This window comes from Eptatretus burgeri, chromosome 1 (genome assembly GCF_056783735.1).
Source record: "Eptatretus burgeri isolate ZD-2024b chromosome 1, Ebu_testis_v1, whole genome shotgun sequence".
NCBI lineage: Eukaryota > Metazoa > Chordata > Myxini > Myxiniformes > Myxinidae > Eptatretus > Eptatretus burgeri.
The window spans coordinates 33,329,786-33,353,299 of record NC_140961.1 but is presented as its reverse complement, the minus strand read 5'-3'; the positions used below and the strand labels follow the sequence as shown (position 1 = coordinate 33,353,299).

Here is a 23,514-nt window from a genome sequence, read left to right as displayed (position 1 = left end):
TCTTGATGGCCAACTTTTCTCACAGTTCCAACGACGATAAATCTTGCAATCAAGTTCCTGTCTGCTTTCAAAAAAAAAAAAAATCTCCCATTCTTTTACCCTCATTATCATGGATTTAGTTAGCCGCATCCTTGAACATCTTTAGTTTCATGTGTCCTATCATTTAGAAATAGCCCAAAAAAAATCTATATCTTGGACTATGATCTTTAAATAGTAATTTGTAAACCATATAACTTTGAGAGAAGTTAGAGGTGTAATTGTTAACGGTTACCACATTGGGACATACATTCGTGGTTTAGGTTTTCTCTTTGTTGCCTCTTCTTAGCTCTGTCGATGAAACGCATGTACCACTCAAGGTGATGACCAAAAGTTTCCGAGACCCCTGCGAGTCAGTCGAGTATGATAATTAGCATGAAATCAAAGGCTTTGATAGTTTTCTCTGCAATTTTACCTTCCCTTATGCTAGTATATTTCCATTGATGCTTGTTTTTTGAAATGAAGCCCAGCTGGAGTCAGAAAAGTGAGTTATTTTGCCTTTTGCTCCAGGAAACAACGCGCCATCAGTATGATTTTGGTGAAACGTACAGCGTCAAGATGGGAAGATGGGATTTTTGAAGATGGGAACATTGATTAAAACAACAAGCTGATTATTATGCTATTTTGGAAGCAATTATTAAGTGCTTCCACAAGGGGGATCACGGTTTTGCAACATTTTGAGGCTTGGCACACGGTTGACTGAATGGGATGTTTGCAAAACCCAGACCAGGGGAAATGAGTTTCATTCCAATCGTCTTTGAGTTGTTATAAAATATAGAAATGGAAATAACAATTCAATGTCTTAAACATGTAATCATACAACGGTTAAAGAAATGTATATTTGCCTGTTAAAACTTGCTGGATTCTCAGAAGTTTGATGCACAATTAAGCATCTTTTAAACATTCCAGATTATTGCTTAAAGGGAAACACGGTGAGGCTGAGTCTTTGGGTCTCTCACTCTCTCGCCGCAGGCAGGTCGGTGGTCTTTCTGTTTTCTAATGTCTCCTCTCCGGCTTCACCCCCCTCCACCCATGCTCTGTCTGAGATATGTCCCCCCCCATATTTCTACAGGGCACTCAAGGTCCACCAGCAACCCCTTCTGGTCAAACTACCAAAATCAAGAATCACTGCTCACATTCACTCTTTCATTCCTCTTTTTTCCCACCTTTGGACCAAACTCCCACACTCTCTTCAATCCCACTCTTCCCTCCAAGTCTTCAAAACAGCTGTTCACCACCATCTCTTATTCTCCTCCATCCAAAACCAAGGATTTTTTTTCTACCCCTATTAATCCACCCCAAACCCACCTCCTTCAAATTCTGTGCTTTCCTTCCTGAAAGTCCCTGTAGTGTCCATCTTGTTTACCCCGTGTTCCCTGGCCCATCCCTCTCCCTTCCACAGATCTCCTCATGTCTCTGTTCCCCACTGGTTTTTCCTTCCTTCTCCTGCCCCTCTTGTCTCCTGCCCCTGTTGTTGCACGTTCTGTGTTACCCTCATACGAGCCTCGACAGTGCATACAAAGAAAAAAAAAAACATAGCTCACATTTCTAAAAATGAAAATTGCATGACTCGCTTCTGATCAAAATCTTCACCTTATATCCTTATAATCAAAGAATTATAGTATTATTATTTGCAAAGCTTCATGAATTTTCCAGTAATTTCTGTGGAAACAGGAATGTATTGTTACGGTTCTGGGAACCGTATGCATACAACTGACAGTTGTCCCGAGTTAGTATGCCATTAGTATATGTGCAGATAGATCCCTTCCTTGTGTGTTGTGGGAGGACATGGGGGCGGGGGTGCGTTGCGATGGGCTTTTAGTTAGGATTATAAATCATTTCTTCCCTTTTATTTTATTCCCCCTCTTATTGGAACCACAGCGTGACGAGTGCCTACCCAGAGACTGGTTTTCTGAGGCAGAATCGCGAGGATGGTTATGGTAGCTGCACCGCCATCCACCTTCCTCCCAGACATGGCGGTGTGGGCTGGCCTTGCCGAAACCCTGCCCAGAAAGGGCGGATCACATGAAGGCCCTGTCCAATCAGGATGGACGATGACGTTGGCTTCGCCATGGCTCCACCCCCTAGCTCCGCGATCTCTAAGATACGAAGCAATCCTCAGAGTAGTGTGGTATGGGATGAAAAGGAGTTTGTGGTTGGATTTGAGAGAAAGAAAGGAAGGAGTTCGATTTGGAAGTGCTTAGCCTTAGTGCTTGGTTGGTTCATGTTCGCCGGGTTCGTTGGTTGGTTGGGAAGGTCGAAGGAGGTTGCGGTAGAAGGATTGGAAGTGTGCAGTTGTTGAAGGGGTCGTTGTTATGGAGTGTCTACCCACGTCTCACCTTGGCGGCCCGCCTGTTGTGCTGGTCCGCACTCTCCACTCAAACTCCTCCACGAACCCAAACTCCACACGGGTGGCTGTGGTCCGAACTGTACGACTGTTGTCAGGTGCTGCACCGCGGAGCACTCCTTCCCCCGAAACTCTCAGGTACCAAGAACTGCGACCTCAACTCCCTCCCTCCCTGGCTGCAAAAGGGTCCCCTTTTCTTTTCGTTGGGTTTGTTTTGTCTGAGTGTGTGTCTGAGTGTGTGGCGCCTGTCTTTTAAGTAAAATTGTATAAGGTCTTTGATTATTGTAATTCTTGCTATTATTATTCTCATGTAAGTCTGCTCTGTGTAAGTTGGTAAGTTGCTGTATAATTGTCGCACGACATCTCTCTCATCTTCCCCCTGCATAACACACCCAATAAACCTTGTTCCTGTGCCACATGTTTTTCCTCGCGGAGTGTAAATAAATAATTGTAGAAATGTTCCCAGCTCGTTTTTGTTTTTTCCTCCATTGGTCCAGCATGGTTCGGATCTAAGTTTAGCCGGGTCTTTATTCCTGATAATCCGTTCCTTTTAGCCGGTACGTCCTTGGCAGTTCCGCTCAGCTGCATCCGATCCGGAAAGGTAGTTGGTAGAGTTGGTAGTTGGTACTCTACCGTAGCCGGTAGAGTGATCCGGTTTGGGCAAGGCGTACCGAGGGCATGGTTCCCCGGTAGTTGAAATCGCGTGGTTAATTAGGTAACTTGGTTCTAGACAGGAGGACCCTACGCCACGCGGTTGAGGTATTGGAGTCCACGGTCGGTTAAGCAATCCGCCGCGTCATGGAATTATCCATGAGCAATGGCCTACAATTCCGGGGAATCTGGTGGGAGTCGACGTAACTTCCCCCACCTAGCGGTCGTTCTCGCCACCAGACCCCGGCCCACAACAGTATTAACTTTGTACGTGGTCTGGCAGGATATTGCTTTGACCTTTGAGTTGTCTAGCCTGGACTGGAACATCGACCCAGCTCTAAATTGGCATCCTGGTATTTTACAGGCAGGGCCAGGCATCAATGTCCATCAGAAAATGGTGGTAATTCAGAGGTCTCCTCAACCAGCACTCATCCGTGGTGGACATTAATAATCCCACGATGTCTTTCATGGAGTAGATGAGTTGTCGCCAGTACCCTGAACAAATTCCAGCACCTTCAGTAAAATATCCTGTGTCAGAGTGGAAAACCATCCAGGATTAATTCTAGTGTAGAAACGTTTGTCAACTAATTATGATACATTCCAAACAGTATGGATTGGTCTCTAAATATTAATTAATATGCTTGTATAACCTGGTCTGGTTTACATTTGATTTCAGTCCATACATTGTGGTTATCTCTGAATGATATCATTGACGGGCATCGACATGCTATGAATAGGCAGTGCTGTCCAGAAGTGAAGAGAAGAGAACAGACTGATCTTCAGACCACAACACCTCAGAAAAATGGCTCCATGTTGTGCAGTGACTCATTTTGTCCAACATGGCTCGATACGGAGATAATTGACAGAACTAAATAAGAAGAGCTACACATGTGCAGCTTTCGGGCTTGAAAGTGCAATCCAAAGCCCCAAGTAACACATACAGTATTTCGGGGATGCATCCCTCCCCCCACAAAATCAAGTACAATCCAAAACAAAGCAACTGAAATCGAAATAGGTTTTATTACAAATGCTGACACTTCAACAATGAACAGAGTGACTTGTATTTAAACACTTATTTGGCATATTTTACAAGTTGTGCACATTATGTGAAGAAGGCAACAAAGCTTGACCTGTTACCTTCAATACAATATGAATTAACATTATTAATAAAATTGATTTATCGATGCAACAAATATCCTTTTTAAACACAAATTTAACAGAATTTTCGACATTGTTCTTTCCCAATAATTTAAACCTTTTTAAACTGCACAATCTTTTTCTGCTTTTTAAAACCTTTTAAAACTGCACACCTCCATATAAAGTTAAATATTTAGTGATAACCCCCCCTGAAATACAAATTAAATAAAAACAAATTCATTTTTGCAAAGATTAAAAAAAAAAATTGTATTTTGTGAATAGAAGGTCAGATTTCAACAGGAGGGGGAAAAAATGTTCATATTTGCAAAAGTAGAAAAACTCCAATAGAGCATTATGAGAAGTTATAATTCATTGATGAAATACAATAAAATAAACTAAAGCTTTTGTAACAGGAGCTTACACACACACACACACACACACACACACACACACACACACACACACACACACACACACACACACACACACACACACACACACACACACACACACACACACACACACACACACACACACACACACACACACCATTTTTTTAACAAGTCTGTTCTCGCACATCTAAATCATTTACTGAATAGTAATGGCCTTCCCTAAAGCGGATTATGTGAACTGCATTTAAAGGATGTAAATAATTAATTCCACAACACCCAATAGTTAACTTTATCTGAATTATAAACCTCAAAATAGTTGTTCACCTAACATGAGAACTTTATTAACCTTTTAGTAATTGATAGATATCCTGACTGCCAAGACCATCAGCTGGCTCCATTCTTCCTCAAGGTTTCGATCCACTCACCCCAAAAATTATCCTAACAGTGGGACCACAACTACGGCCATGTGTCAACATCAATAGATCCACAACCTCAGCTTTATCAAGACATTCATTGAACCCAACAACATGCAATCTCACTGGTCAAGCTTTCTACATTTCTTGTTTGAGGGTTTAATGTATTATTCAATATTCATAATGCTCATCACACGTTCTATTACATAACAAAACATTAAATCATGCACACCTTACCTTGCAGATTGCACGCACATTACCCAGCACATCCATTTTGCTAACCACTAAATCGAGCTGTTATTTAAATACAGAAAATGTAATTTTAACCCTTTTCACACGTGTTCGAATGTGTTTCCTTACAACCACAGAAAATGTTTGAAAATGTACTTATTAGAGTGCTTGGACTAATGATGTTTTTACAATTTTTTGTTATATTTAATAAATTGTATTTTGTCATTTTGTGATCTCAAAATATACTTGTTATCATCTTCTAACTGCCGTTCATTGTGTTCGCATATGTGACGATCTGTTTAACTTGATTATTCCTGTGTGTAGTTGCTCTCACTGTTCTGATTATTTCACCCAAATCTGTATCGAAGAACAGATTGTTTTTATTTGGGATGTTGCTGACCAAGAGAGACATTCGTAGACTGTTGAAGGGAAAAGCATCTTGTTTATGAAAAAAATTTGATGTGATTTATTATTTTCAATATGAATTTACAATTCTAAGAGAACAACTGAAGTATGAATTTCGTTTTCCTTTTTAAAATTCTAGCCATTGAATGTGATCACGAAGCTGATAAAATATAAGCCTTTCATTAAATGTCATTAAAAACGTCAATTGATTACCTCCGCCCACTGAAGGTGGACGGAGGTTATGTTTTCACCCCTGTCTGTCTGCTTGTTTGTGTGTGCAGGATATTTCAAAAGGTTGTAGATGAATATATATATGAAATTTAGTGGGCAGTTTAGGTGTGTGACAAGGACGAATTGATTAGATTTTGGTGAAGATCCAAATCCGGATATGATTTTTTAAAAGTGATTCTTCACCGTTGAGAGATAGGGCCAAAAACAATATATAGCACGATATCTCAAAGTTGTGCAAGGATTCAGATAAAATTTGATGGGCAGTTTGGGTGTGTGACAATGTTCGAATTGATTCGATTTTGGTAAAGATCCGAATCTGGATCCGGATCCGGATCCGGGCAGAGGTATGCGCTCTACCGCGTGCTCTTCTAGTTTAAATATGTTTCCGCACGTTTTCGCAGATGTTAGTTTATTTTTACTCATTTTCTGGACCCGATAAGACTTATACATGTGCAAGAACAAGTTTTCAAAGAAAGGTTCTGGATCTGAACCCATGGGTATCCCTACTATCTGCTGGAATATCCTGTTCCCAGATATACAGTTGCTGTTTTTCATTGGAAATTTATTTTTTCATAAAGTTTGTTATTTGCAAAATTACCTGAAAAAGGACTTTTTACAGAGCAGTATACTCTTTTGTGATAGACCGTGATGTACACTTCTAGTCGACCACCTCAGGTAAATGCTTTCTCGACCACTTTGTGCAATGTGGCTGTGGGTTTGTTACAAGGAATGTCAGTGTATCATGGGGAAAAATCACAAGTTGATAAATAAATTCCTAATGTTGTAGATGGTATCGATTACAGGTTTGGAGTTATCAATGCTCCAGAATTTTTTTAATAGCACAATAAAACCTCACTTTTAATGGTTGTTTTGTAAGCATTTGTAAATAAGTTTCATTGTCTCTGTAATACTGCCTGACAATGTTTTCAATTTTAATTCTCGATGTGCGATGATGAACCTCATCTTACGCGGATTATTGTGATTTCAGTGATCTCGTAAATGGGTGGTAATTGATAGTTTTCAATCTGAAACCAACGGCCTTCTTGACTACGAGTGATTTATGGTGGTTTTTCAAGTCGATTTTATTATCATCTCTTATTTTGTGGATCCCAGAAGGTCCACTCTAAAAGACTAATTCTTCCAAAAGTGTTTGAATGTAGAATGCATTACATACAAATGCAATATTACTACTTGCCTTCTTAAGAACAACAATAATATATTGTGTTTGAAGTTACTTCAAATAATGACGCGTCTCTGCATTGTTTAAAACGACCTTTGGATTATTTATTCGATCAACCTTACTTTCTTTAAAATTATCTTCCTTCAAACTCTCGTTTTCCGATGCCTCTCTGCCTCCTATAACCATAAACCACTTGTATATCTGGTACATTGTGTTCTCTCTCTCCCACACATACAAATGAAACAAACACACATACACGCACACTTAATGGGCGGCTACGAACAGCTGCAACAATCCTTTATTTATTTATTTTAAAGAAGAATCTGCACCACTTATCAAGGTAAACATTCTAACCACCATAACATTTATTACACAGAAGAGGTACTTTAGAAAAATATATAATGCACTGAATGATACTTCATTTTGCTTTGGAGGAGAAGCCACAAACTTCAGGAGAAATTATGAGGTAAAAATGAAGATTGTGAGTGATGCCTTCTACTGTGCCAACACTTGTCATTGAAAATGGCTCCCTGGTCCACGTCCTTGTCAATAGTTATCGATATTCACAGATGAAAGTTCTGCGTTACTCGTCACTGAGGGTGTCTGCACTTTTTTGCGTATTTGCTCCAGTATGTGTTACGTGTTCATCTCTAAAGGTCTCAGAATCTTGCGTTTCATGAACACAGTTTTCAGAATTAGAGAATTTCAATGATTGACAGGCCAGCCTCTTTTTAGTAACTATCAGCCGATTTGAAGTAAGCTAATGAAGTATATTAAATCCACACTCGTACACGATAACTGAATAGGCATGAAAAATTACAATATATTTGAGACATGTTAATGTTGGTCATTTTTGGATCATGTTGATCCACCTTCATAAAATGTAAATTTTCCACATAGCAGATGGAATGCGAGGAGGTGTGTTTTCTACATAGCAGATGGAATTTGTCATTTTGTGAGCTCAAAAAATACTTGTTATAATCTGCTAACTGTAGTTGCCCTTGTAAGCATACGTGACTATCCGTTTCTATTGAATAATTGGAGTGCCTTAAGGCAGTGTTCTTGGCCCAGTCCTCTTCCTGATCTTTATAAATGATCTCTCTGACTTTCTGGAAAACACCCTTTATCTATTTTCTCATGACTCCACCCTCTACTATAACATCCCTCATCCTTCAGAAGGCAAGTTGCAGCCTCTTCCCTCTCTTCAGACCTTGAAAAAAAAATCACAAGCTGGTCAAACACTTGAAATATGTCTTTCAATAATGACAAAGCTCACACTCTCATTATCTCTCTCCGAAAGGACTTTTTGGAAACCCCCTCTCCCCCCACCATTTACCTTATTTTGAGGAAGTACAGTCATTCAAACTCCTGGGTCTCAATATCAGCCAGAATTTTTCTTGAGTAAACCACATTTCCAAGTTGGCCTCCAAAGTCAGATGCTGACTAGGCATCTTCTATCATACAAAGTCCCTTCTTGGTACACCTGAACTCCTCTCCTATCCACCTACAAGGCGTTTATCCACAGCTTGATGGAATACTACTCTCCCCTCTGGGCTGGCTCCCCTGCCTCACATATTGCTCAGCTTGATGCTGTAGAAACCAAGGCCATTAAGATTTTTTGGACTCTCACACGATTAAGTTGTCTATGGGCCTATCACTTCGACAGGTCAGTCGACTCTCTGTCTTCTACCGCCTCCTTTCTGGTCTTGCACCATCTGCTCTTTCTGTGCTTTGTCCCTCCGAGGTTTCTGCAGGGCACACATGGCCCACCATCAACCCCCTTCTGGTGAAACTACTTACATCCAGGATCACTGCTCACCTCCATGCATCCGTTTCTCTTTTTTCCCAATCTGTGGAATGAACTTCCACATCTTGTTCATTCACTCTTCCCTCCAGGTTTTAAATACAGCTGTTCACCACTATCTAAGATCATCCCCTAACCATGATCTTTTCTACCCTTGTTAACTCCTTCACCCCACCCCAATTCCTCCTCCTTCCAGGTTTCCAGTTTCCCCCCTCCTGAGATTTTCTCTCTATATCAATCTTCTCCACTCTATGCATCCTCCCCGTTCCTCCCCACGCTCATTTTTTTGTCTGGGTGTCCCTTCATCTTGTCTTTCAACTCCGCTGTCGGTGTTTCCTCCCATCTCTCTGCTGTTCCTTTTGTCCTATTGCGTCCAGGTCCGTTCAGTGTGCTAGCTCTTCCACGAGCCTCGACTATGTATAAAAAGGTGCCATCTGTGCATTTCCAAAGGTTGGGAAGGAGTTTGAGAAAATAATGTTTGGAGGAGATAGTAACATGAAGGGAGGGGTGATGGTGGGAATATATGAGACATGTTGACAACGGAAGGAGCCAAATACTTTGCCTTTTTTGTTCAAAAAACATATATACATAGTCCCTCAACAAACAGCTAAATGAAGGATGCTTCAGTCATTATATTTAAATTATCAAAAGCAAGGCTTGCTTCCTTGTACGCCAACTCAATGATTCATCATTGCAATGCAATTATTTTGTCAATCAGCTTAGCCACAAGCCTTAATCTTGGTTTACAAAAAAACCCCAAAGAACCCAAAAGTTGTGAAAAAAGTTTGTCTAAATTGCCTCTTGTAATGCCACTAAGACTTTAAACTTTAAAGCATAAGTTTTTGTTTTCTTGCACTGGCTACTTGCAATACAATGACAAATGGCTCAAACAGTGAACCTATTGGTCGATTACATTTCAAAATTTATTGCATTACATCCTTGAGACAATCTCCATCTAACTTTATGCAGGACTGAGAAGACATCCCCAACCCGAAGAACATGAGGTTCTGGAACGCACACAACTTGTGCCGACGTGGGTGATATTTATCTTTTTGGGCAGTGATAGCCAGTAGGATCAGTGGTAAACTAGACATGGCAAACTCTGTTGGTCCAGAGAGGAATTTAATTTACAAATACACTGTGGTAGTTGTTTTATTTGTATACAAAGTCAAGGCTCATGAAATAGCCAGTTGGAGCATATAATAAAAGGCTGTAACATGATATGAAATTATTGACTTCCACAAAGGTTCTTCTTCAAGAAAAATTCCATTTACAGGCTGCATTTGGTGCACAATCCTGGATGGAAATTCCTGAGAGGTTTCTGTGAGCAAGGAAGATCTCAGGCATTGAACAAAATCAGGACTAAGAGGATAAACAGCCCCAACACCAGAAACGACATCACAACAGCGAAGGGAACCAAATGAATGGGGTTCACTGGAGCTTCCACCGGTAACAGGTTTGTGAGATTGAGCATGTAACCTAGTGTCCAACCAGCTCGTCCATTGCCAAGCGTTCCCTCCAGCTGGTATACAAATGGAAGAGATGGTTACAAGCAGGAGGACTGAGAGGATGAGGTCATGTATCTGTTGTATAGCTCAGGTCATCTTACAGTTAATGCAGAAGTCATGAGGTATTGGTTGGGGGGGGGATTCAAAAATTGTGCTACTTACCTTATTTACAAACTTTATGTTGGACCAGGTACTCTGGTTAAAACGAAAGCCAAGCGTCAGGAGATGCAGTACATAGAAGCCTGCGAAGCAGTTGGTACCCAAGTACTTCTCAGGGATTTTCCAGCTTGCCTTCACCTGAGGTTAGGAAGGTAGTTAGTGGCCAATCGAGAAACAACATCAACACTTGAACAATCAAAGACTGCATCGCATCAGTCGTGATCAAGAAGCCACTCAAGGGCAATGAAAACCAAGATACACAATGAAAACTTGGTCTTCAGCCTTCACTTATCAAGTACAGTATAGTAATACATCATGATATATGACCGTTTTTACAGCCATTTTTCCCTGCTGTGCAGGGGTTGGGCTTTTTCTTGAGGCAATGTTTTATGGCCGGATGCCCTTCCTGACGCCAACCCTGGTCGCCTCTTATGACACACAGGGATATAGTACACCTATTCTAACCGGGGCATACACCGGGACCAGTACACTGGTACTCATTTCGACGACCTCGGAAGGATGACAGGCTGAGTCAACCTCCTGGTGTTAATTCAGCAGCCAACGGGGCTTGAACTCAGGACCCTGGGATCCCAAGCCACCACCCTAACCACTAAGCCAACACCAGGCTTATAGTAATACATAATATTGACTGCTTTTGCTTAGGGGGAAAAAAAGAAGAAGCAAGAATCACCATTTACATATTTCCTCATAACACTCCTGTTTACTCAAACTATTCTAAGTCTTTGTTCTCATATGTCTCTGAATTTGTCTCAAGTCGATTGTATCGACAGTAATTAATTTTATAACTGTGCATTTTTTTATTGCAATTCTTATTGTCATTATTAAATTGTTGCTATTAGCATGGGGTCGCCACCTTTGTCTGTTATTTGGCAGAAAGATCGCTGGGTAGGGACAGCTGTTTGAAACATGAGGGAAAATTAGGTGATCAGTCGGCAGGGAGGGGGGAATCCTTGACACCAAAGTGTGTGCTCGCGCCTTGCTTGCTCTCTTGGCCTGTGGCTCTTGTGCTCTTGTCTGTGGTCTCTATTTTTCTGTTTAACAGGAGTGAGGCTCTTTATAGGAGTGAAGTTTGCACTCTTGGTCTTTGGCAACTCTGGCGGTATTCTCGCCCTTGGCCGAGCTGTCTCTCTGCTGTCAGTATGTTCTGCCCTCATTCGCTGCATGCTCGCCTGCCTGTTGTTAAACCCGGGGCTTTTCACTCACTGCCATTTTCCACACTCGCCCAATTTTATGCAAATGGTTGTGGTGTGCATGGGCCCGTAGCCAGGGTTTAGTTCTTTCCTTGTTTGTTAAGTTATTGTGCATATTAATTGTGTCGATTTAATTTGGGATTCTGCGCCATGCGTCTTGTGCCTATAAAACTATTTCTTTAATTATTTCCTTAACCCTTCGAACCCTGAGCTCCTTGGACTTTCGGCTTCCCCACTCTGGACTCCTTGGAGAAAAATCCCGTCACTCAGGTTTCTGGAGGTTTGAATCGTGGCTGGTAAAATGGCCTCCAGGGTTCAAAGGGTTAAGGCTGCATGTGCCACATGTTCCTGCCATTTCTCCTATGTTGATGACTTGATTAATTAAACCCCAGGAGGGAAATAAAGTAATAAGGGTAATCACTTTGTTTGACTATTCATACATGGTAGACACGCACGAGGGTAGATGTGCATTGCACATCCCTGCTTGGGTAATGTGACGTTCAAATGTAGCCTGAAGCTGGCTGTCCTTCTTCTTCTTCTTCTTCTTCTTCTTCTTCTTCTTCTTCACCAGTCGTTTGACGCTTCATAGCGTCAAATTAGGACAGCCAGCTTCATAGCCTGGTGTTGGCGCAGTGGTTTGGGCAGCGGCTTGGGATCCAAAAGGTCCTGAGTTCAAGCCCCGTTGTGCCACTGAATTAATACACCAGGGGGTTGACTCAGCCTGTCATCCTTCCGAAGTTGGCGAAATGAGTACCAGTGTACTGGGCCGGTGTATACCCCGGTTAAAATAGGTGTACCAGAACCCTGTGTCGCAAGAGGTGACCAGGGTTGCGTCAGGAAGGGCATCCGGTGTAAAACATGTGCCAAATCACTATGCGGATCATATGGATGATCCGCTGTGGTGATCCCTCACGGGAGCAGCTGAAAGAGGAAGAAGAAGAGATATATATGTATGTATGTTCCCAAAATACAGCCAAATAGGTACACGGCAGTGCAAAAATGTTAGGGCCACCTTACTCACCGTTCACCTGCGGTGTGCAGCATCAAGTTTCGATCAAATCGGGCTACGAAAAAATTATTAAAAACATCAATTCCCGATTCAGTCAAGTACTCTTCGGGAGAATTTGATCAATGCAAACAACCTCAGCGGTATAGTTCACTGGAACTATCTTTTTTTTTTTCTTGAAATGATATTTTTTCATCAACCGCTGTCACAATGGGAACCCAACGGGTTCACGGGTCATCTAGTATATTACTAAAACTCTCATCTTGTGTATATGTATATATATATATATATATATATATATATATATATATATATATATATATATATATATATATATATATATATACATATACACAAGATGAGAGTTTTAGTAATATACTAGATGACCCGTGAACCCGTTGGGTTCCCATTGTGACAGCGGTTGATGAAAAAATATCATATATATATATATATATATATATATATATATATATATATATATATATATATATATATATATATATAGATACAAACAAACTTGACATTTAAATAGTGACCGAAACTTTTCATGCTGCACTCTTCAGGGTAAGAACGCAGCAAGTGAAGAGGGAAGTGAAGGCACGTGCTTATATGCACGTCTCTTTAAAGTAGACACTGATTGGTTAAACCGTAATGACATCACGGTTAATCCGAACACCCATTGGTCGGCTCATCATATTTACCTCGAACTCCCATTGGCTGGAGCAGAGTTTGCCGATGGGTTGACTTTTGCAACCGCATCCTGGGTAGAGGGGGGATGGGTTTTCCCAAAGGTCCATTCACCATTTGTTACCGTACTTCCCTTGATCTTTCAATGCTGAAAGAGACACAGAGATCCTACAAATTCCTTTTGATAACATAATATTGGATCGGTGGGAAGGATGAAGGTTGCTTCCAACATACGTAAATGAAATGAGCTCCGACCTCGGCTCAATATCCTGAACATATCTGCATTGTACTGGTCTGCACAGATAGGGTTGGCAACCAGGTGCTGTGCAATGGCAGATGAAGCAGGTACAGTGGCCGGTGGTTGCTGGATATTTCTACATGCTCACACTGGTTGTGTTCTAACCCTCACAATCTTTCTTCGAATCGCCAAGGGGACGTGGTGTTTGATCCGATCAGCCAATCTTAGTGTTGTGCGGCCCACGTACCGAGCTTCACATCGGCACTTAAACTCATAAATAACATTGCTGGTTTGTGAGGTGGGTCGCACATCCTTGTGGACTGACGTCAGTAAACGGCGAGAGGTAAAGATTACTCGAGGTTGCACAGCCAGAAACGTGTTGGATACAATATGTTTGATTTGTACTTCAAACCTTCGTGATGATTGCCCTTTCCAGGGCATCCTGATATAGACTGGACATTTGTCCGGACCAATCTTCTGATCTTTTGTCGTGTTTAGAAACTTGTGCAAGTATCTCTTAACTATATGCTCACCGAGTCTATTCATGATTTTGTCAATTTCAGCAGGAAGATTACAAGATGAACAAATCCTCTGTGCTCTGTTAACCAGGATATTGATCAAGGCAATTTTGTATCTCGTGGAGCTGTAGAAGGCCCATCGAGTATACTGCCCTGTGAAAGTGCTGTGAAAGGTTTTAACTTTGGCATTACCAAACAGAATATCAAGAGGGAAGACATTTTCGCTGAGTTTAAACTCCTGTATGCTCAACTATCGATGCATCAAGCTGTGTCAAACAAAGCAGACCAGGCACTAAGGGCTAGACTATCGGACCTCGCGCATGCGTACTGTGGAATCCCGAATGACGTCGCGGATTTTCACATGCAACGGGATGTTCTTTTGGCAATACAAGGATTGAGGAGGAATGCTGTCATTCACATCTGTAAACCGGATAAAGGCACTGGAATGGTAATCATGAATAAGATTGATTACATCGACAAGATGATGGACATCCTGAAAGACGAAACCAAATTTAAATATCTGGGCGGTGTAACGCAACATGATCGCACGCCTCAGGTGGAAGGTCAGATCGTCAAATGACTGTTATAGCTTCTCAAACGTGGGGAACTATCAAAGGAGGTGAACGACAGAATTAAACCTGTTGGAGCCCAACGTCCAAGAATGTACGGCCAGCCGAAGATTCACAAGGAGAATATCCCTCTAAGACCGATCCTGTCCATGGTGCGATCGGCACAACATGAACTTGCCAAGTGGTTATGAGAGGTCCTGTAACCGGTATTGGATTCACTTTCTCATTTCGTGGTTCAGGATTCCTTCACATTTGGAGAATCAATTTGAGCTACAACACCGACAAGTGAGGACAACATAAAGGCATCCTTTGATATTAAAAGCTTGTTCACGAATGTACCATTGATGGAGACGGTTGAGATATGCGCACATTTGCTGTATCGCACCGATCTGGAACAACCGATGATCTCGGAGCACGTCTTCATGGAATTAATGAACACAACAACAAGGGAGGTGGAATTCAGTTTTAACAACATGATGTATGTTCAAACAGACGGTGTGGCCATGGGTTCTCCATTAAGCCCAGCTCTTGCAAATATCTTTGTGGGCTATCACAAAATGCAGAAACTTACTGGTCGGCAAGGGGTCAATTCCCCCATCGTATACTATCGGTATGTTGACATTTTTGCTTCGTTTGAGTCTCGGACGGTATGTGACAATTTCCAGGCATGGCTCAACACTCTCCATCCAGCGCTGACGTTTACCACGGAGCTGAAATCGTCAAACGTGTTACCGTTTTTGGACGTGTTGGTTGATCGATCCAACCTTGGTTTCACAACATCCGTCTACCAGAAGCCGACTTTCACAGGGGAGTATTTGGCCATGGGTTAGATAGGGCCACCGTGCACTCCACCCCCCCCCTACCTCCCAACAAAACTGTTTTTTTGAAGTGTCTGGATATGCTGAATACGAATTTGAATGTTGACATTGAAAATATTGGGATGCACTACCTGTTTTAGCCTCATGAAAAGGGGTACCCTCAAAAATGAATTTTCGTCATTTATGCCAAAAGCGATTTCCGTACCCAATCAGAATGGCTTCTCGACGACAAATTACACTGTCAGACTACACATATTATGGATTATATGAAACATAATCTCATGCTGGTTCCATGTATGTGTTTAAAAATTAATATATCCAAGAGCTTATATAACATGTTGAGTACATGTACTGTATTGTCTTATTCACCATTCGTTACTGTGTTGTAGAGTTTTCAATAAAGCTTATTTTATCCTGTTTCTTGTTATATATCCTGCTAATTAACCATGAGGTGACATGCCAATGCCAACTGCATTCCACTTGATGCCAAAATGGGTCCAATATCTTGGATACCCACAATGTTATCACATCTTAAATTGCATATGGTTAATCTCATTGTGTTTGTTAACTATGACCAGAACCTCCATCGAGGTCAATACCTGACACAGAAATGACTTGGTGCTGAAGAGAAAGCTTGATTTCTCATGAACAAAGATATCCATCTTGAAATTGGTATTGTGTGAATTTTTTTTCCTCCACATAATTATATTTTTAATGTACAGACACCTCCCCCTCAAGGAACTTCAACAACAAATATTCATTTGCAGATTACTTAAGAATTATTCCCATCATTTTCATTGAAGCCAACAGGTTAGTTAAGATACAATTTGTGCTGTGTCACGTGATTGGGTTTTCGTATATCATGCCTCGCCCGCTAGGGGTGAGAAGAGTGTGCTTCTGGTCACGCAATAAAGTGGAGTCGATGGTGGCCCGCGTGCTTCTTGCGTCCCACCACACCTGGTACACTCTAGTTGGCTGACGAGGATGGTTGAATATGGACTTATGCCCGTTTTCGACGGGGACGACTTCGAATTGTTTTCGGAGCAATTGGAATGCTATTTCCACGCGAACGATGTGGTCGACGAGAGCAAGCAAAAGTCGATCTTGCTCGCTTCGCTTTCGCCGGAGCATTATCGGCTGCTGGGTGATTTAGTGGCACCGAACAGGCCCCGGGATGACGGGCTGGCGTTTCGGGACATTGTGGAGAAAATGAAAGCACACATGGCGCCGGAGAAGTCGTTGCAGCTCGCTCGATGCCAGTTCGATCGCCTCTCGAAAGGGGCAGAGGAACGCGTCGCTGAGTTCGTGGCGCGGATTAAGCATTCTTCCGTGGCTTGCAAGTTCACGGCGGGGGAGCGTCCAGCTCGGCTCAGAGATTGTTTTATTGCTGGTTTACAAGATGCGAAAATGGTTTCAGCGGTTTTACGGCTGAAGGATGAAGCCATTACATTCGACTCGGCGGTCAGCACGGCTACAGCGGTCGAGCAGACTTGCAGGGATGTTCGAGCCATCACCGGCCACGCGGGGTCGCGAGCACCCCGGGACGCGCGCACGACCTTCGATGCGGGTCGGACGTCGCCGCGCGGCCGCGCGTGCGGAGAGGTGACCCCGCGGACATGCTTGGGATGTGGAGGTCGACACCTGCGCCGTGCGTGCCCGTATAAAGGCAACGTGTGTTTGAATTGTCACAAGGTGGGTCATTTGGCGCGTGTGTGCCGTGGGGCGTCGGCCACCGTTAAAGTCGTGGACGGCGATGTGCGAGGCGACTTGGGGCGGAACCAGCGGCCGTTGTTGAGCCTGTTTTCAATTGGCCCGGCGACGGCGCGCCCGATGACGGTGGAAGTCGAAGTGAACGAAACGCCGATCATGTTCCAGGTCTATACGGGAGCAGTGGTGTCGCTCATCGGCGAGCAGACCGCGCGTAGACTCAACGGCTTGAAGCTTATCAGGTCAAACCTCACGCTGTTCACGTACACCCGCGAGAAGATAACGCCAGTCGGGATGGCAGACGTGTCTGTGCGGTACCAAGGCCAGGTCGCCACGCTTCGGGTGTACGTCGTACGGGGGAGGGGGCCGTCTCTCTTCGGCCGAGATTGAATGACCCGCATCAGGCTAGACTGGGCCGCAGTTAACCTTGTGCAACCCGTGCCGAGCCAGTGGGAGGATCAGTTGGAGGAGATTCTTCAAAGACATCAAGGGTTGTTTAGCGACGACCTTGGAAAACTCAAGGGCATGGAGGCGAAACTCTTCTTGAAGGAGGGGGTGGTTCCTCGGTTTTGTAAACCGCGTCCGGTGCCGTATGTCCTGCGGGACAAGGTCAAGGGTGAACTGGATAGGCTGGAGGCCTGTGGGGTGATCGAACGGGTGTCGTGCTCAGATTGGGCCACCCCAGTTGTCACGGTGCTGAAACGGAATGGAGACGTCCGATTGTGCGGGGACTTCAAATCCACGGTTAACCCGGGGCTCAGCGTGGAGCAATATCCACTGCCGTCAATCGATGAAATATATGCGCGATTGGCGGGGAGTCAATACTTCACGAAGCTAGACCTGCGTGATGCATATTTTCACCTGCCGATGGATCCCGGGAGTAGCGAGCTTTTAACAATCAACACGTGTCAAGGACTCTATTGATATACCCGACTCTGTTTTGGGATTGCTTCGGCCCCAGCTTTGTGGCAGAAAGCTATGGATCAGGTTTGCATTGGCCTGCCCGCTCAGACATACCTGGACGATGTGCTCATTGCGGGGAAAACGGCGGACGAGCATCTTGCGAACATTGCCCGAGTGCTGACAAAGCTAGAAGCGTGCGGCCTGCGCTTAAACAGGGACAAGTGCGCGTTCTTCAAGCAGCGCTTGGAATACCTCGGGCACATCATCACGCCGGAGGGGCTGTTGAAAGGTCCTCGGAAGGTGGAGGCGATTCAGCGCATGCCACCGCCTCGCGACAATAAAGACGCAGCTGCGCTCGTTCATTGGCATGGCCCAGTATTACCAAAGGTTCGTGCGCGGGCTCAGCTCACAACTTGCGCCGTTAACGCGGTTGCTCAAGAAGGACGAGCGCTGGGCTTGGGGGCCTGCACACCAGGCGTCGTTCGACCGCGTCAAGCGGCTGCTCACAGAGGATACGGTCCTCGTGCACTACGAGCCTGCGCGTCCGCTCCTATTGGCATGCGACAGCTCTGCAGATGGCATCGGGGCAGTGCTCTCCCACAGGATGGACGATGGTTCCGAGCGGCCTGTTTGTTTTGCATCCCGGACCCTGTCCACAGCAGAGCGCGGATATGCCCAGATTGAGCGTGAGGCTCTCAGCCTCGTCTGGGGTGTGCGGAGGTTTCATCAATATCTGCTGGGGCGGCATTTCACTTTACAGACGGATCACAAACCGCTTCAATTCATCTTGAGACCCGAACGCGGGGTGCCGGTGGTAGCAGCCGCGCGAATACAGCGGTGGTGTCTGTTTCTGGGTGCTTACGATTATGATATTCAGTTCCGAAGCACCGAGAAGCATGCTAACTGCGACGGGCTCTCACGCTTACCGTGTGCGGAGGGTCCAGCTGCGTCTGAGTTGGGCGACCGGGTCGATGTGTTCGTGCTGGACCAGGTCCAAAGCGGGCCGGTCACAGCCAGGCAGGTCGCGGTGGAATCGGCTCGTGATCCGGTGCTTGCCCGTGTCGTCCAGGCGATTTCTACGGGGAATTGGAGCGATCTGCCTTCGACACTGGCATTTCAACCTTTCACGTCACGCGCAGCGGAGCTGTCGTTGGTCCAATGGTGCGTAATGTGGGGAATGAGGGCCGTGATTCCACCGAGGTTCAGGCAGTGGTGTTTGGAAGAACTGCATGTCAGTCACCTTGGCATCGTTAAGACCAAGAGTCTTGCTCGTAGCCTGTTGTGGTGGCCGGGGTTGGGCAAAGACATTGAGCAGTTGGTTAAGCGTTGCGCCACGTGCCAGACAGATGCTGATAACCCGCGTCGAGCTTCGGGTCTCTGGCCTGTGCCAGACCGAGCTTGGCAGAGGGTCCATGTAGATTTTGCGGGACCAGTTAATGGCAAGATGTTTTTGATTGTGATTGATGCATTCTCTAAATGGCCGGAGGTTGTAGTAATGCAGCATACTTCAGCAAACATTACAGTAGAGAAGCTGCGGACGATCTTTGCTAATAAAGGGTTGCCGGAGATCCTGGTCTCTGATAATGGTCCGCAGTTCATCGCGGGGGTATTTGATGAGTTTATGCGCCAGAATGGTATTAGACATCTAAGGTCCGCACCGTATCATCCTGAGACGAATGACCAAGCTGAGTCGTTTGTCAAGATGTTGAAGCGGGCTTTGCGCAGGGGGGGTGTTGCACCTGTGCAGGCGGTGGTCGATGTCTTTTTGCTCCATTACAGGAACGCAGTTCATCCTGTCACGGGTGATTCGCCGGCCATTCGTCTCTATGGACGGGCTTTGCGGTCCAGGCTGGATTTGCTACGACCTGGAGGGTCGGGGAGTGGGGCGATGTCGCGTCCGACGCGGCTGCGCAGCTTCGAGGTGGGGCAACGGGTAATGGTGCGCGATTATTTCCACGGTTCCAAATGGGTGCCGGCGGTGGTCTCTGTGGTGCTGGGGCCGGCGAATTGCATGGTGCGGACTGATGGTGGGGATGTGTGGAAGCGGCACGTGGACCAGATGCATGATCGCTGTTCAGCGTCACCCCCCCACACCTCCCCGAGCTGAACGATGCGGGACCCCCACCGGTAGTGTCGCCGGCACCTGACGTTGTATCGCCGGGGCTGGCTGGGCCGGCGCCGAGGGGGGCTTCGCCTGATGCCGTCCTACCCGGGGACGTCGAGCAGGCTGGGCAGTCGGGGGTAGCTGGTGTTGCGGAAGGTGCAAGTCCGGCAAGGGTGTCACCTCGACCGGGCCGGGAGGCGTCTGAGCCTGGGCTGTCTGGTGGCGCTGCCCGTCCGAGGCGGGTCAGGGTGTGGCCGCGGTACTTGGAGGATTATGAGTGTTGATGGGTTTCCGATGGTCATGTTGTGATTAGCCGTTCGTTATGTGACGGGTCATTTTACGAGGGGAGGAGTGTGCTGTGTCACGTGATTGGGTTTTCGTATATCATGCCTCGCCCGCTAGGGGTGGGAAGAGTGTGCTTCTGGTCACGCAATAAAGCGGAGTCGATGGTGGCCCGCGTGCTTCTTGCGTCCCACCGCACCTGGTACACTCTACAATTCATTTATTTTGACATTAACATCAAATATGTAGTGAAGTTTTCTCTTTTAGGTCAAAGACAAGCACTTAAGTCAATTATGAATAGCAAAATAACGATCAATTTTAAATTTAATCACAGATATGACATTTTAAATTTTTTAATGTTGGCTTTCTTATCTATTTGCAGATTCACAGAGGCTGAGTGCAACCATGTAAAGTGATCTCTGACCCAATGCACTCATCAGAACGTCAAGAGAAAGAAGGCCCCCCCCCCAACCAAACGCCCGAAGGATGGTGGCAGTGGAAGCCAAGGGACAAGGCCAAAGTCCAGGTGCATCATACACATCCCTGGGCTTCAGTGTGGACCTCTTGTGGCATTATCAATAAGTGCAGAATCCGATGAAAGACTTGCCAGGTTGAAGGACATACGTGACAGGAGACTGTCTCAGCCATTAGAATCTGTTCACCAAATGGCTGCTACCTGTGACCTCATACGAAAACACCATTACTGAAGGTGATGGATATCACAGAGAATGTTACCAAAGATTCACTATGAATCTCAATCGACTTTCCAGTCATTATGATCCATCTGAACCATCATGTTCCAAGTTAAGTCGGAGGGGCTCAGCTGGTTACAAGGTACTATTCTCACCCGATTGTATATTCTGCCACTCAATTGAACGGAAGAAAGGGAAAGTCAAAGGGACATGGAATGCTGAGGGCTTAAGTCAGTTTGAGTTTGATGGATGGAGAACGGTGCTCAAAACTGCTGAGGACAAATTAGATGAGAAGTTGCTGATCAGAATTAGAGGCCATGATTTGTTTGCTGCAGAAGCTAAATACCACAAATCCTGCAGGGTCCAATACACATAAAATGCCGACAAATGGAGAAGTACAAGCATAGAAGACAAGGAGCAACAAATCAAACTAGCAGAGGCACACAGTGAGGCGTTTGGTGCTGTACGCCAAGTTATCGACAAGGATATCATCATCAGCAAGAATATGATGAAACTGTCAAAGCTAACTGAAATTTATATCTCTCACCTGGAATGCACCAACTTCCCCAATCCCAAATTTCGTGGAGAAAACCTCAAAGCTAAGCTGGAGAAACATGACAAATACAAGGACAGACTGGCCTTCTGCACACTTAACAGAAGAGGCAACTTCCAGTCTTACATTGTCTACAGCTCTCACCGTGACATTAGTGACACAGTTCGATGTGCATATGAACTTGGTGCTAGGGACATGATCCTGGATGTTGGAAATTGCCTACATCAAGTGATCCTGGAGAGCTTCGCAAAAGCTGATGACTTGAAATGGCCTCCATCTGCCCAAGACCTTGGAAACATGACAGCTGTAATTCCATCACAATTGGAAAAAAAATTGAATTACCTGATATCAGGCAAACCAACTCCTCACACGTCGAAAGTGCACAGGCTCGTGAATTCAATTGGGAAAGATATTTGTCGTGCAGCATCGAATGGGGAATGGAAACTCCCGAAGCATATGCTCATATGGATGACACTTCGTCACCTTTTCAGGAGCGAAAAATTGATAACCTTGCTGAACCGAATGGGACACTCAGAAAACTACTCATTCTCACTAGTGTTGGAAACTGCCCTTGCTCAGGCTGTTGCTGAAACATCAAGTCTGCTGTCAACGCAAATCATTCGATCACCAGGGGCCCCTTCCATTTTCCACTCTAAATTAGATAATTTTGACCAGTTACTGAACAACCTCACTGGAATGGTCTCAATCCACACTGCACATGGAATCATGCTATAGGACACAGAAGGCAAGCCAGAGGATCATGGTGGAGTTCATGTAAACATTCCATTCACTTCAAGGAAGAGCGGTACCAAACAGCGTTTTCTTGATATCCCTGATGCTGGTGACGGACACGGTTGGGCACTTGTCAACCAAAAACTGGAGCCTCTCTGGTATGAGGGGTGTGTTCTCCCACAGCAGTTGACAGATATTGCTGAATCAGTGAACACCAGTGATGATGGAGATAATACTGGTCTGCGTCATTTCAAAGGTCTAGATTTCTCAACGTCCTTATATGTTTTTTGCATGCTGAATTTAGAAATGTATCTCATTTCGCTCAATCAGGTCAAGTTTTTATGCTATTTCAATTTTAAGGAAAAAAAAATCAAAATTTTTGTTTTTTTAATTCGCATTTTTTAAATTCAAAATCAGACTTACATTGACAGAAAATGTACAAACTATATATAAAATGACGCACAAGTACCGTTAATGTGAAATTCAACATTAAAAAGACGAAGGAAAACAGCGACTGCTGGAGCGACTGATGTTGGGTGTTGCCAGAAACAACGATTTATCTATATTTTTGTGAAATTGAAATGAAAGTAATTGAGAAGGCACTTTCTTCCACATTAAGTGTACTTGTGTGTCATTTTATACATAGTTTGTACATTTTCTGTCAATGTAAGTCTGATTTTGAATTTAAAAAATGCTAATTAAAAAAACAAAAATTTTGATTATTTTTTTTCCTTAAAATTGAGATAGATGACATAATATTGGATCGGTGGTAAGGAGGAAGGTTGCTTCCAACATACGTAAATGAAACGAGCTCCGACCTCGGAGCTTGAGGAGCTCGGAGCTCCGACCTCGGAGCCTCGCAGCTTAAAACTTGACCTGATTGAGCGAAATGAGATGCATTTCTGAATTCAGCATGCAAAAAAAACATTTAAGTACCGTTGAGAAAACCTAGACCTCTGAAAAAAATATTTCAACTGCAGCCCAGTGTAATGAATCAGAT

The 23,514-nt window shown here is 44.4% G+C and overlaps 1 protein-coding gene across 9 annotated transcripts in view; it reads right to left on the bottom strand.

Annotated features, from left to right (window-relative positions):
- Window positions 1–4,035: 4,035 nt before the first annotated feature.
- Window positions 4,036–23,514, bottom strand: part of LOC147034181 (ectonucleoside triphosphate diphosphohydrolase 1-like) — a 223,531-nt gene continuing 204,052 nt past the window's right edge. For all 9 annotated transcript variants that reach the window (XR_015057392.1, XM_085877966.1, XM_085877927.1 and 6 more), the window contains 2 exons: window positions 10,498–10,632; window positions 4,036–10,349 (listed from right to left, as the gene is read on the bottom strand). Coding sequence is in view for 8 of the 9 variants with exons in the window: in XM_085877966.1 (XP_085734092.1) it covers window positions 10,167–10,349; window positions 10,498–10,632 (318 nt within the window). In the remaining variant the exon portion in view is untranslated. The remainder of the gene's footprint in view (window positions 10,350–10,497; window positions 10,633–23,514) is intronic.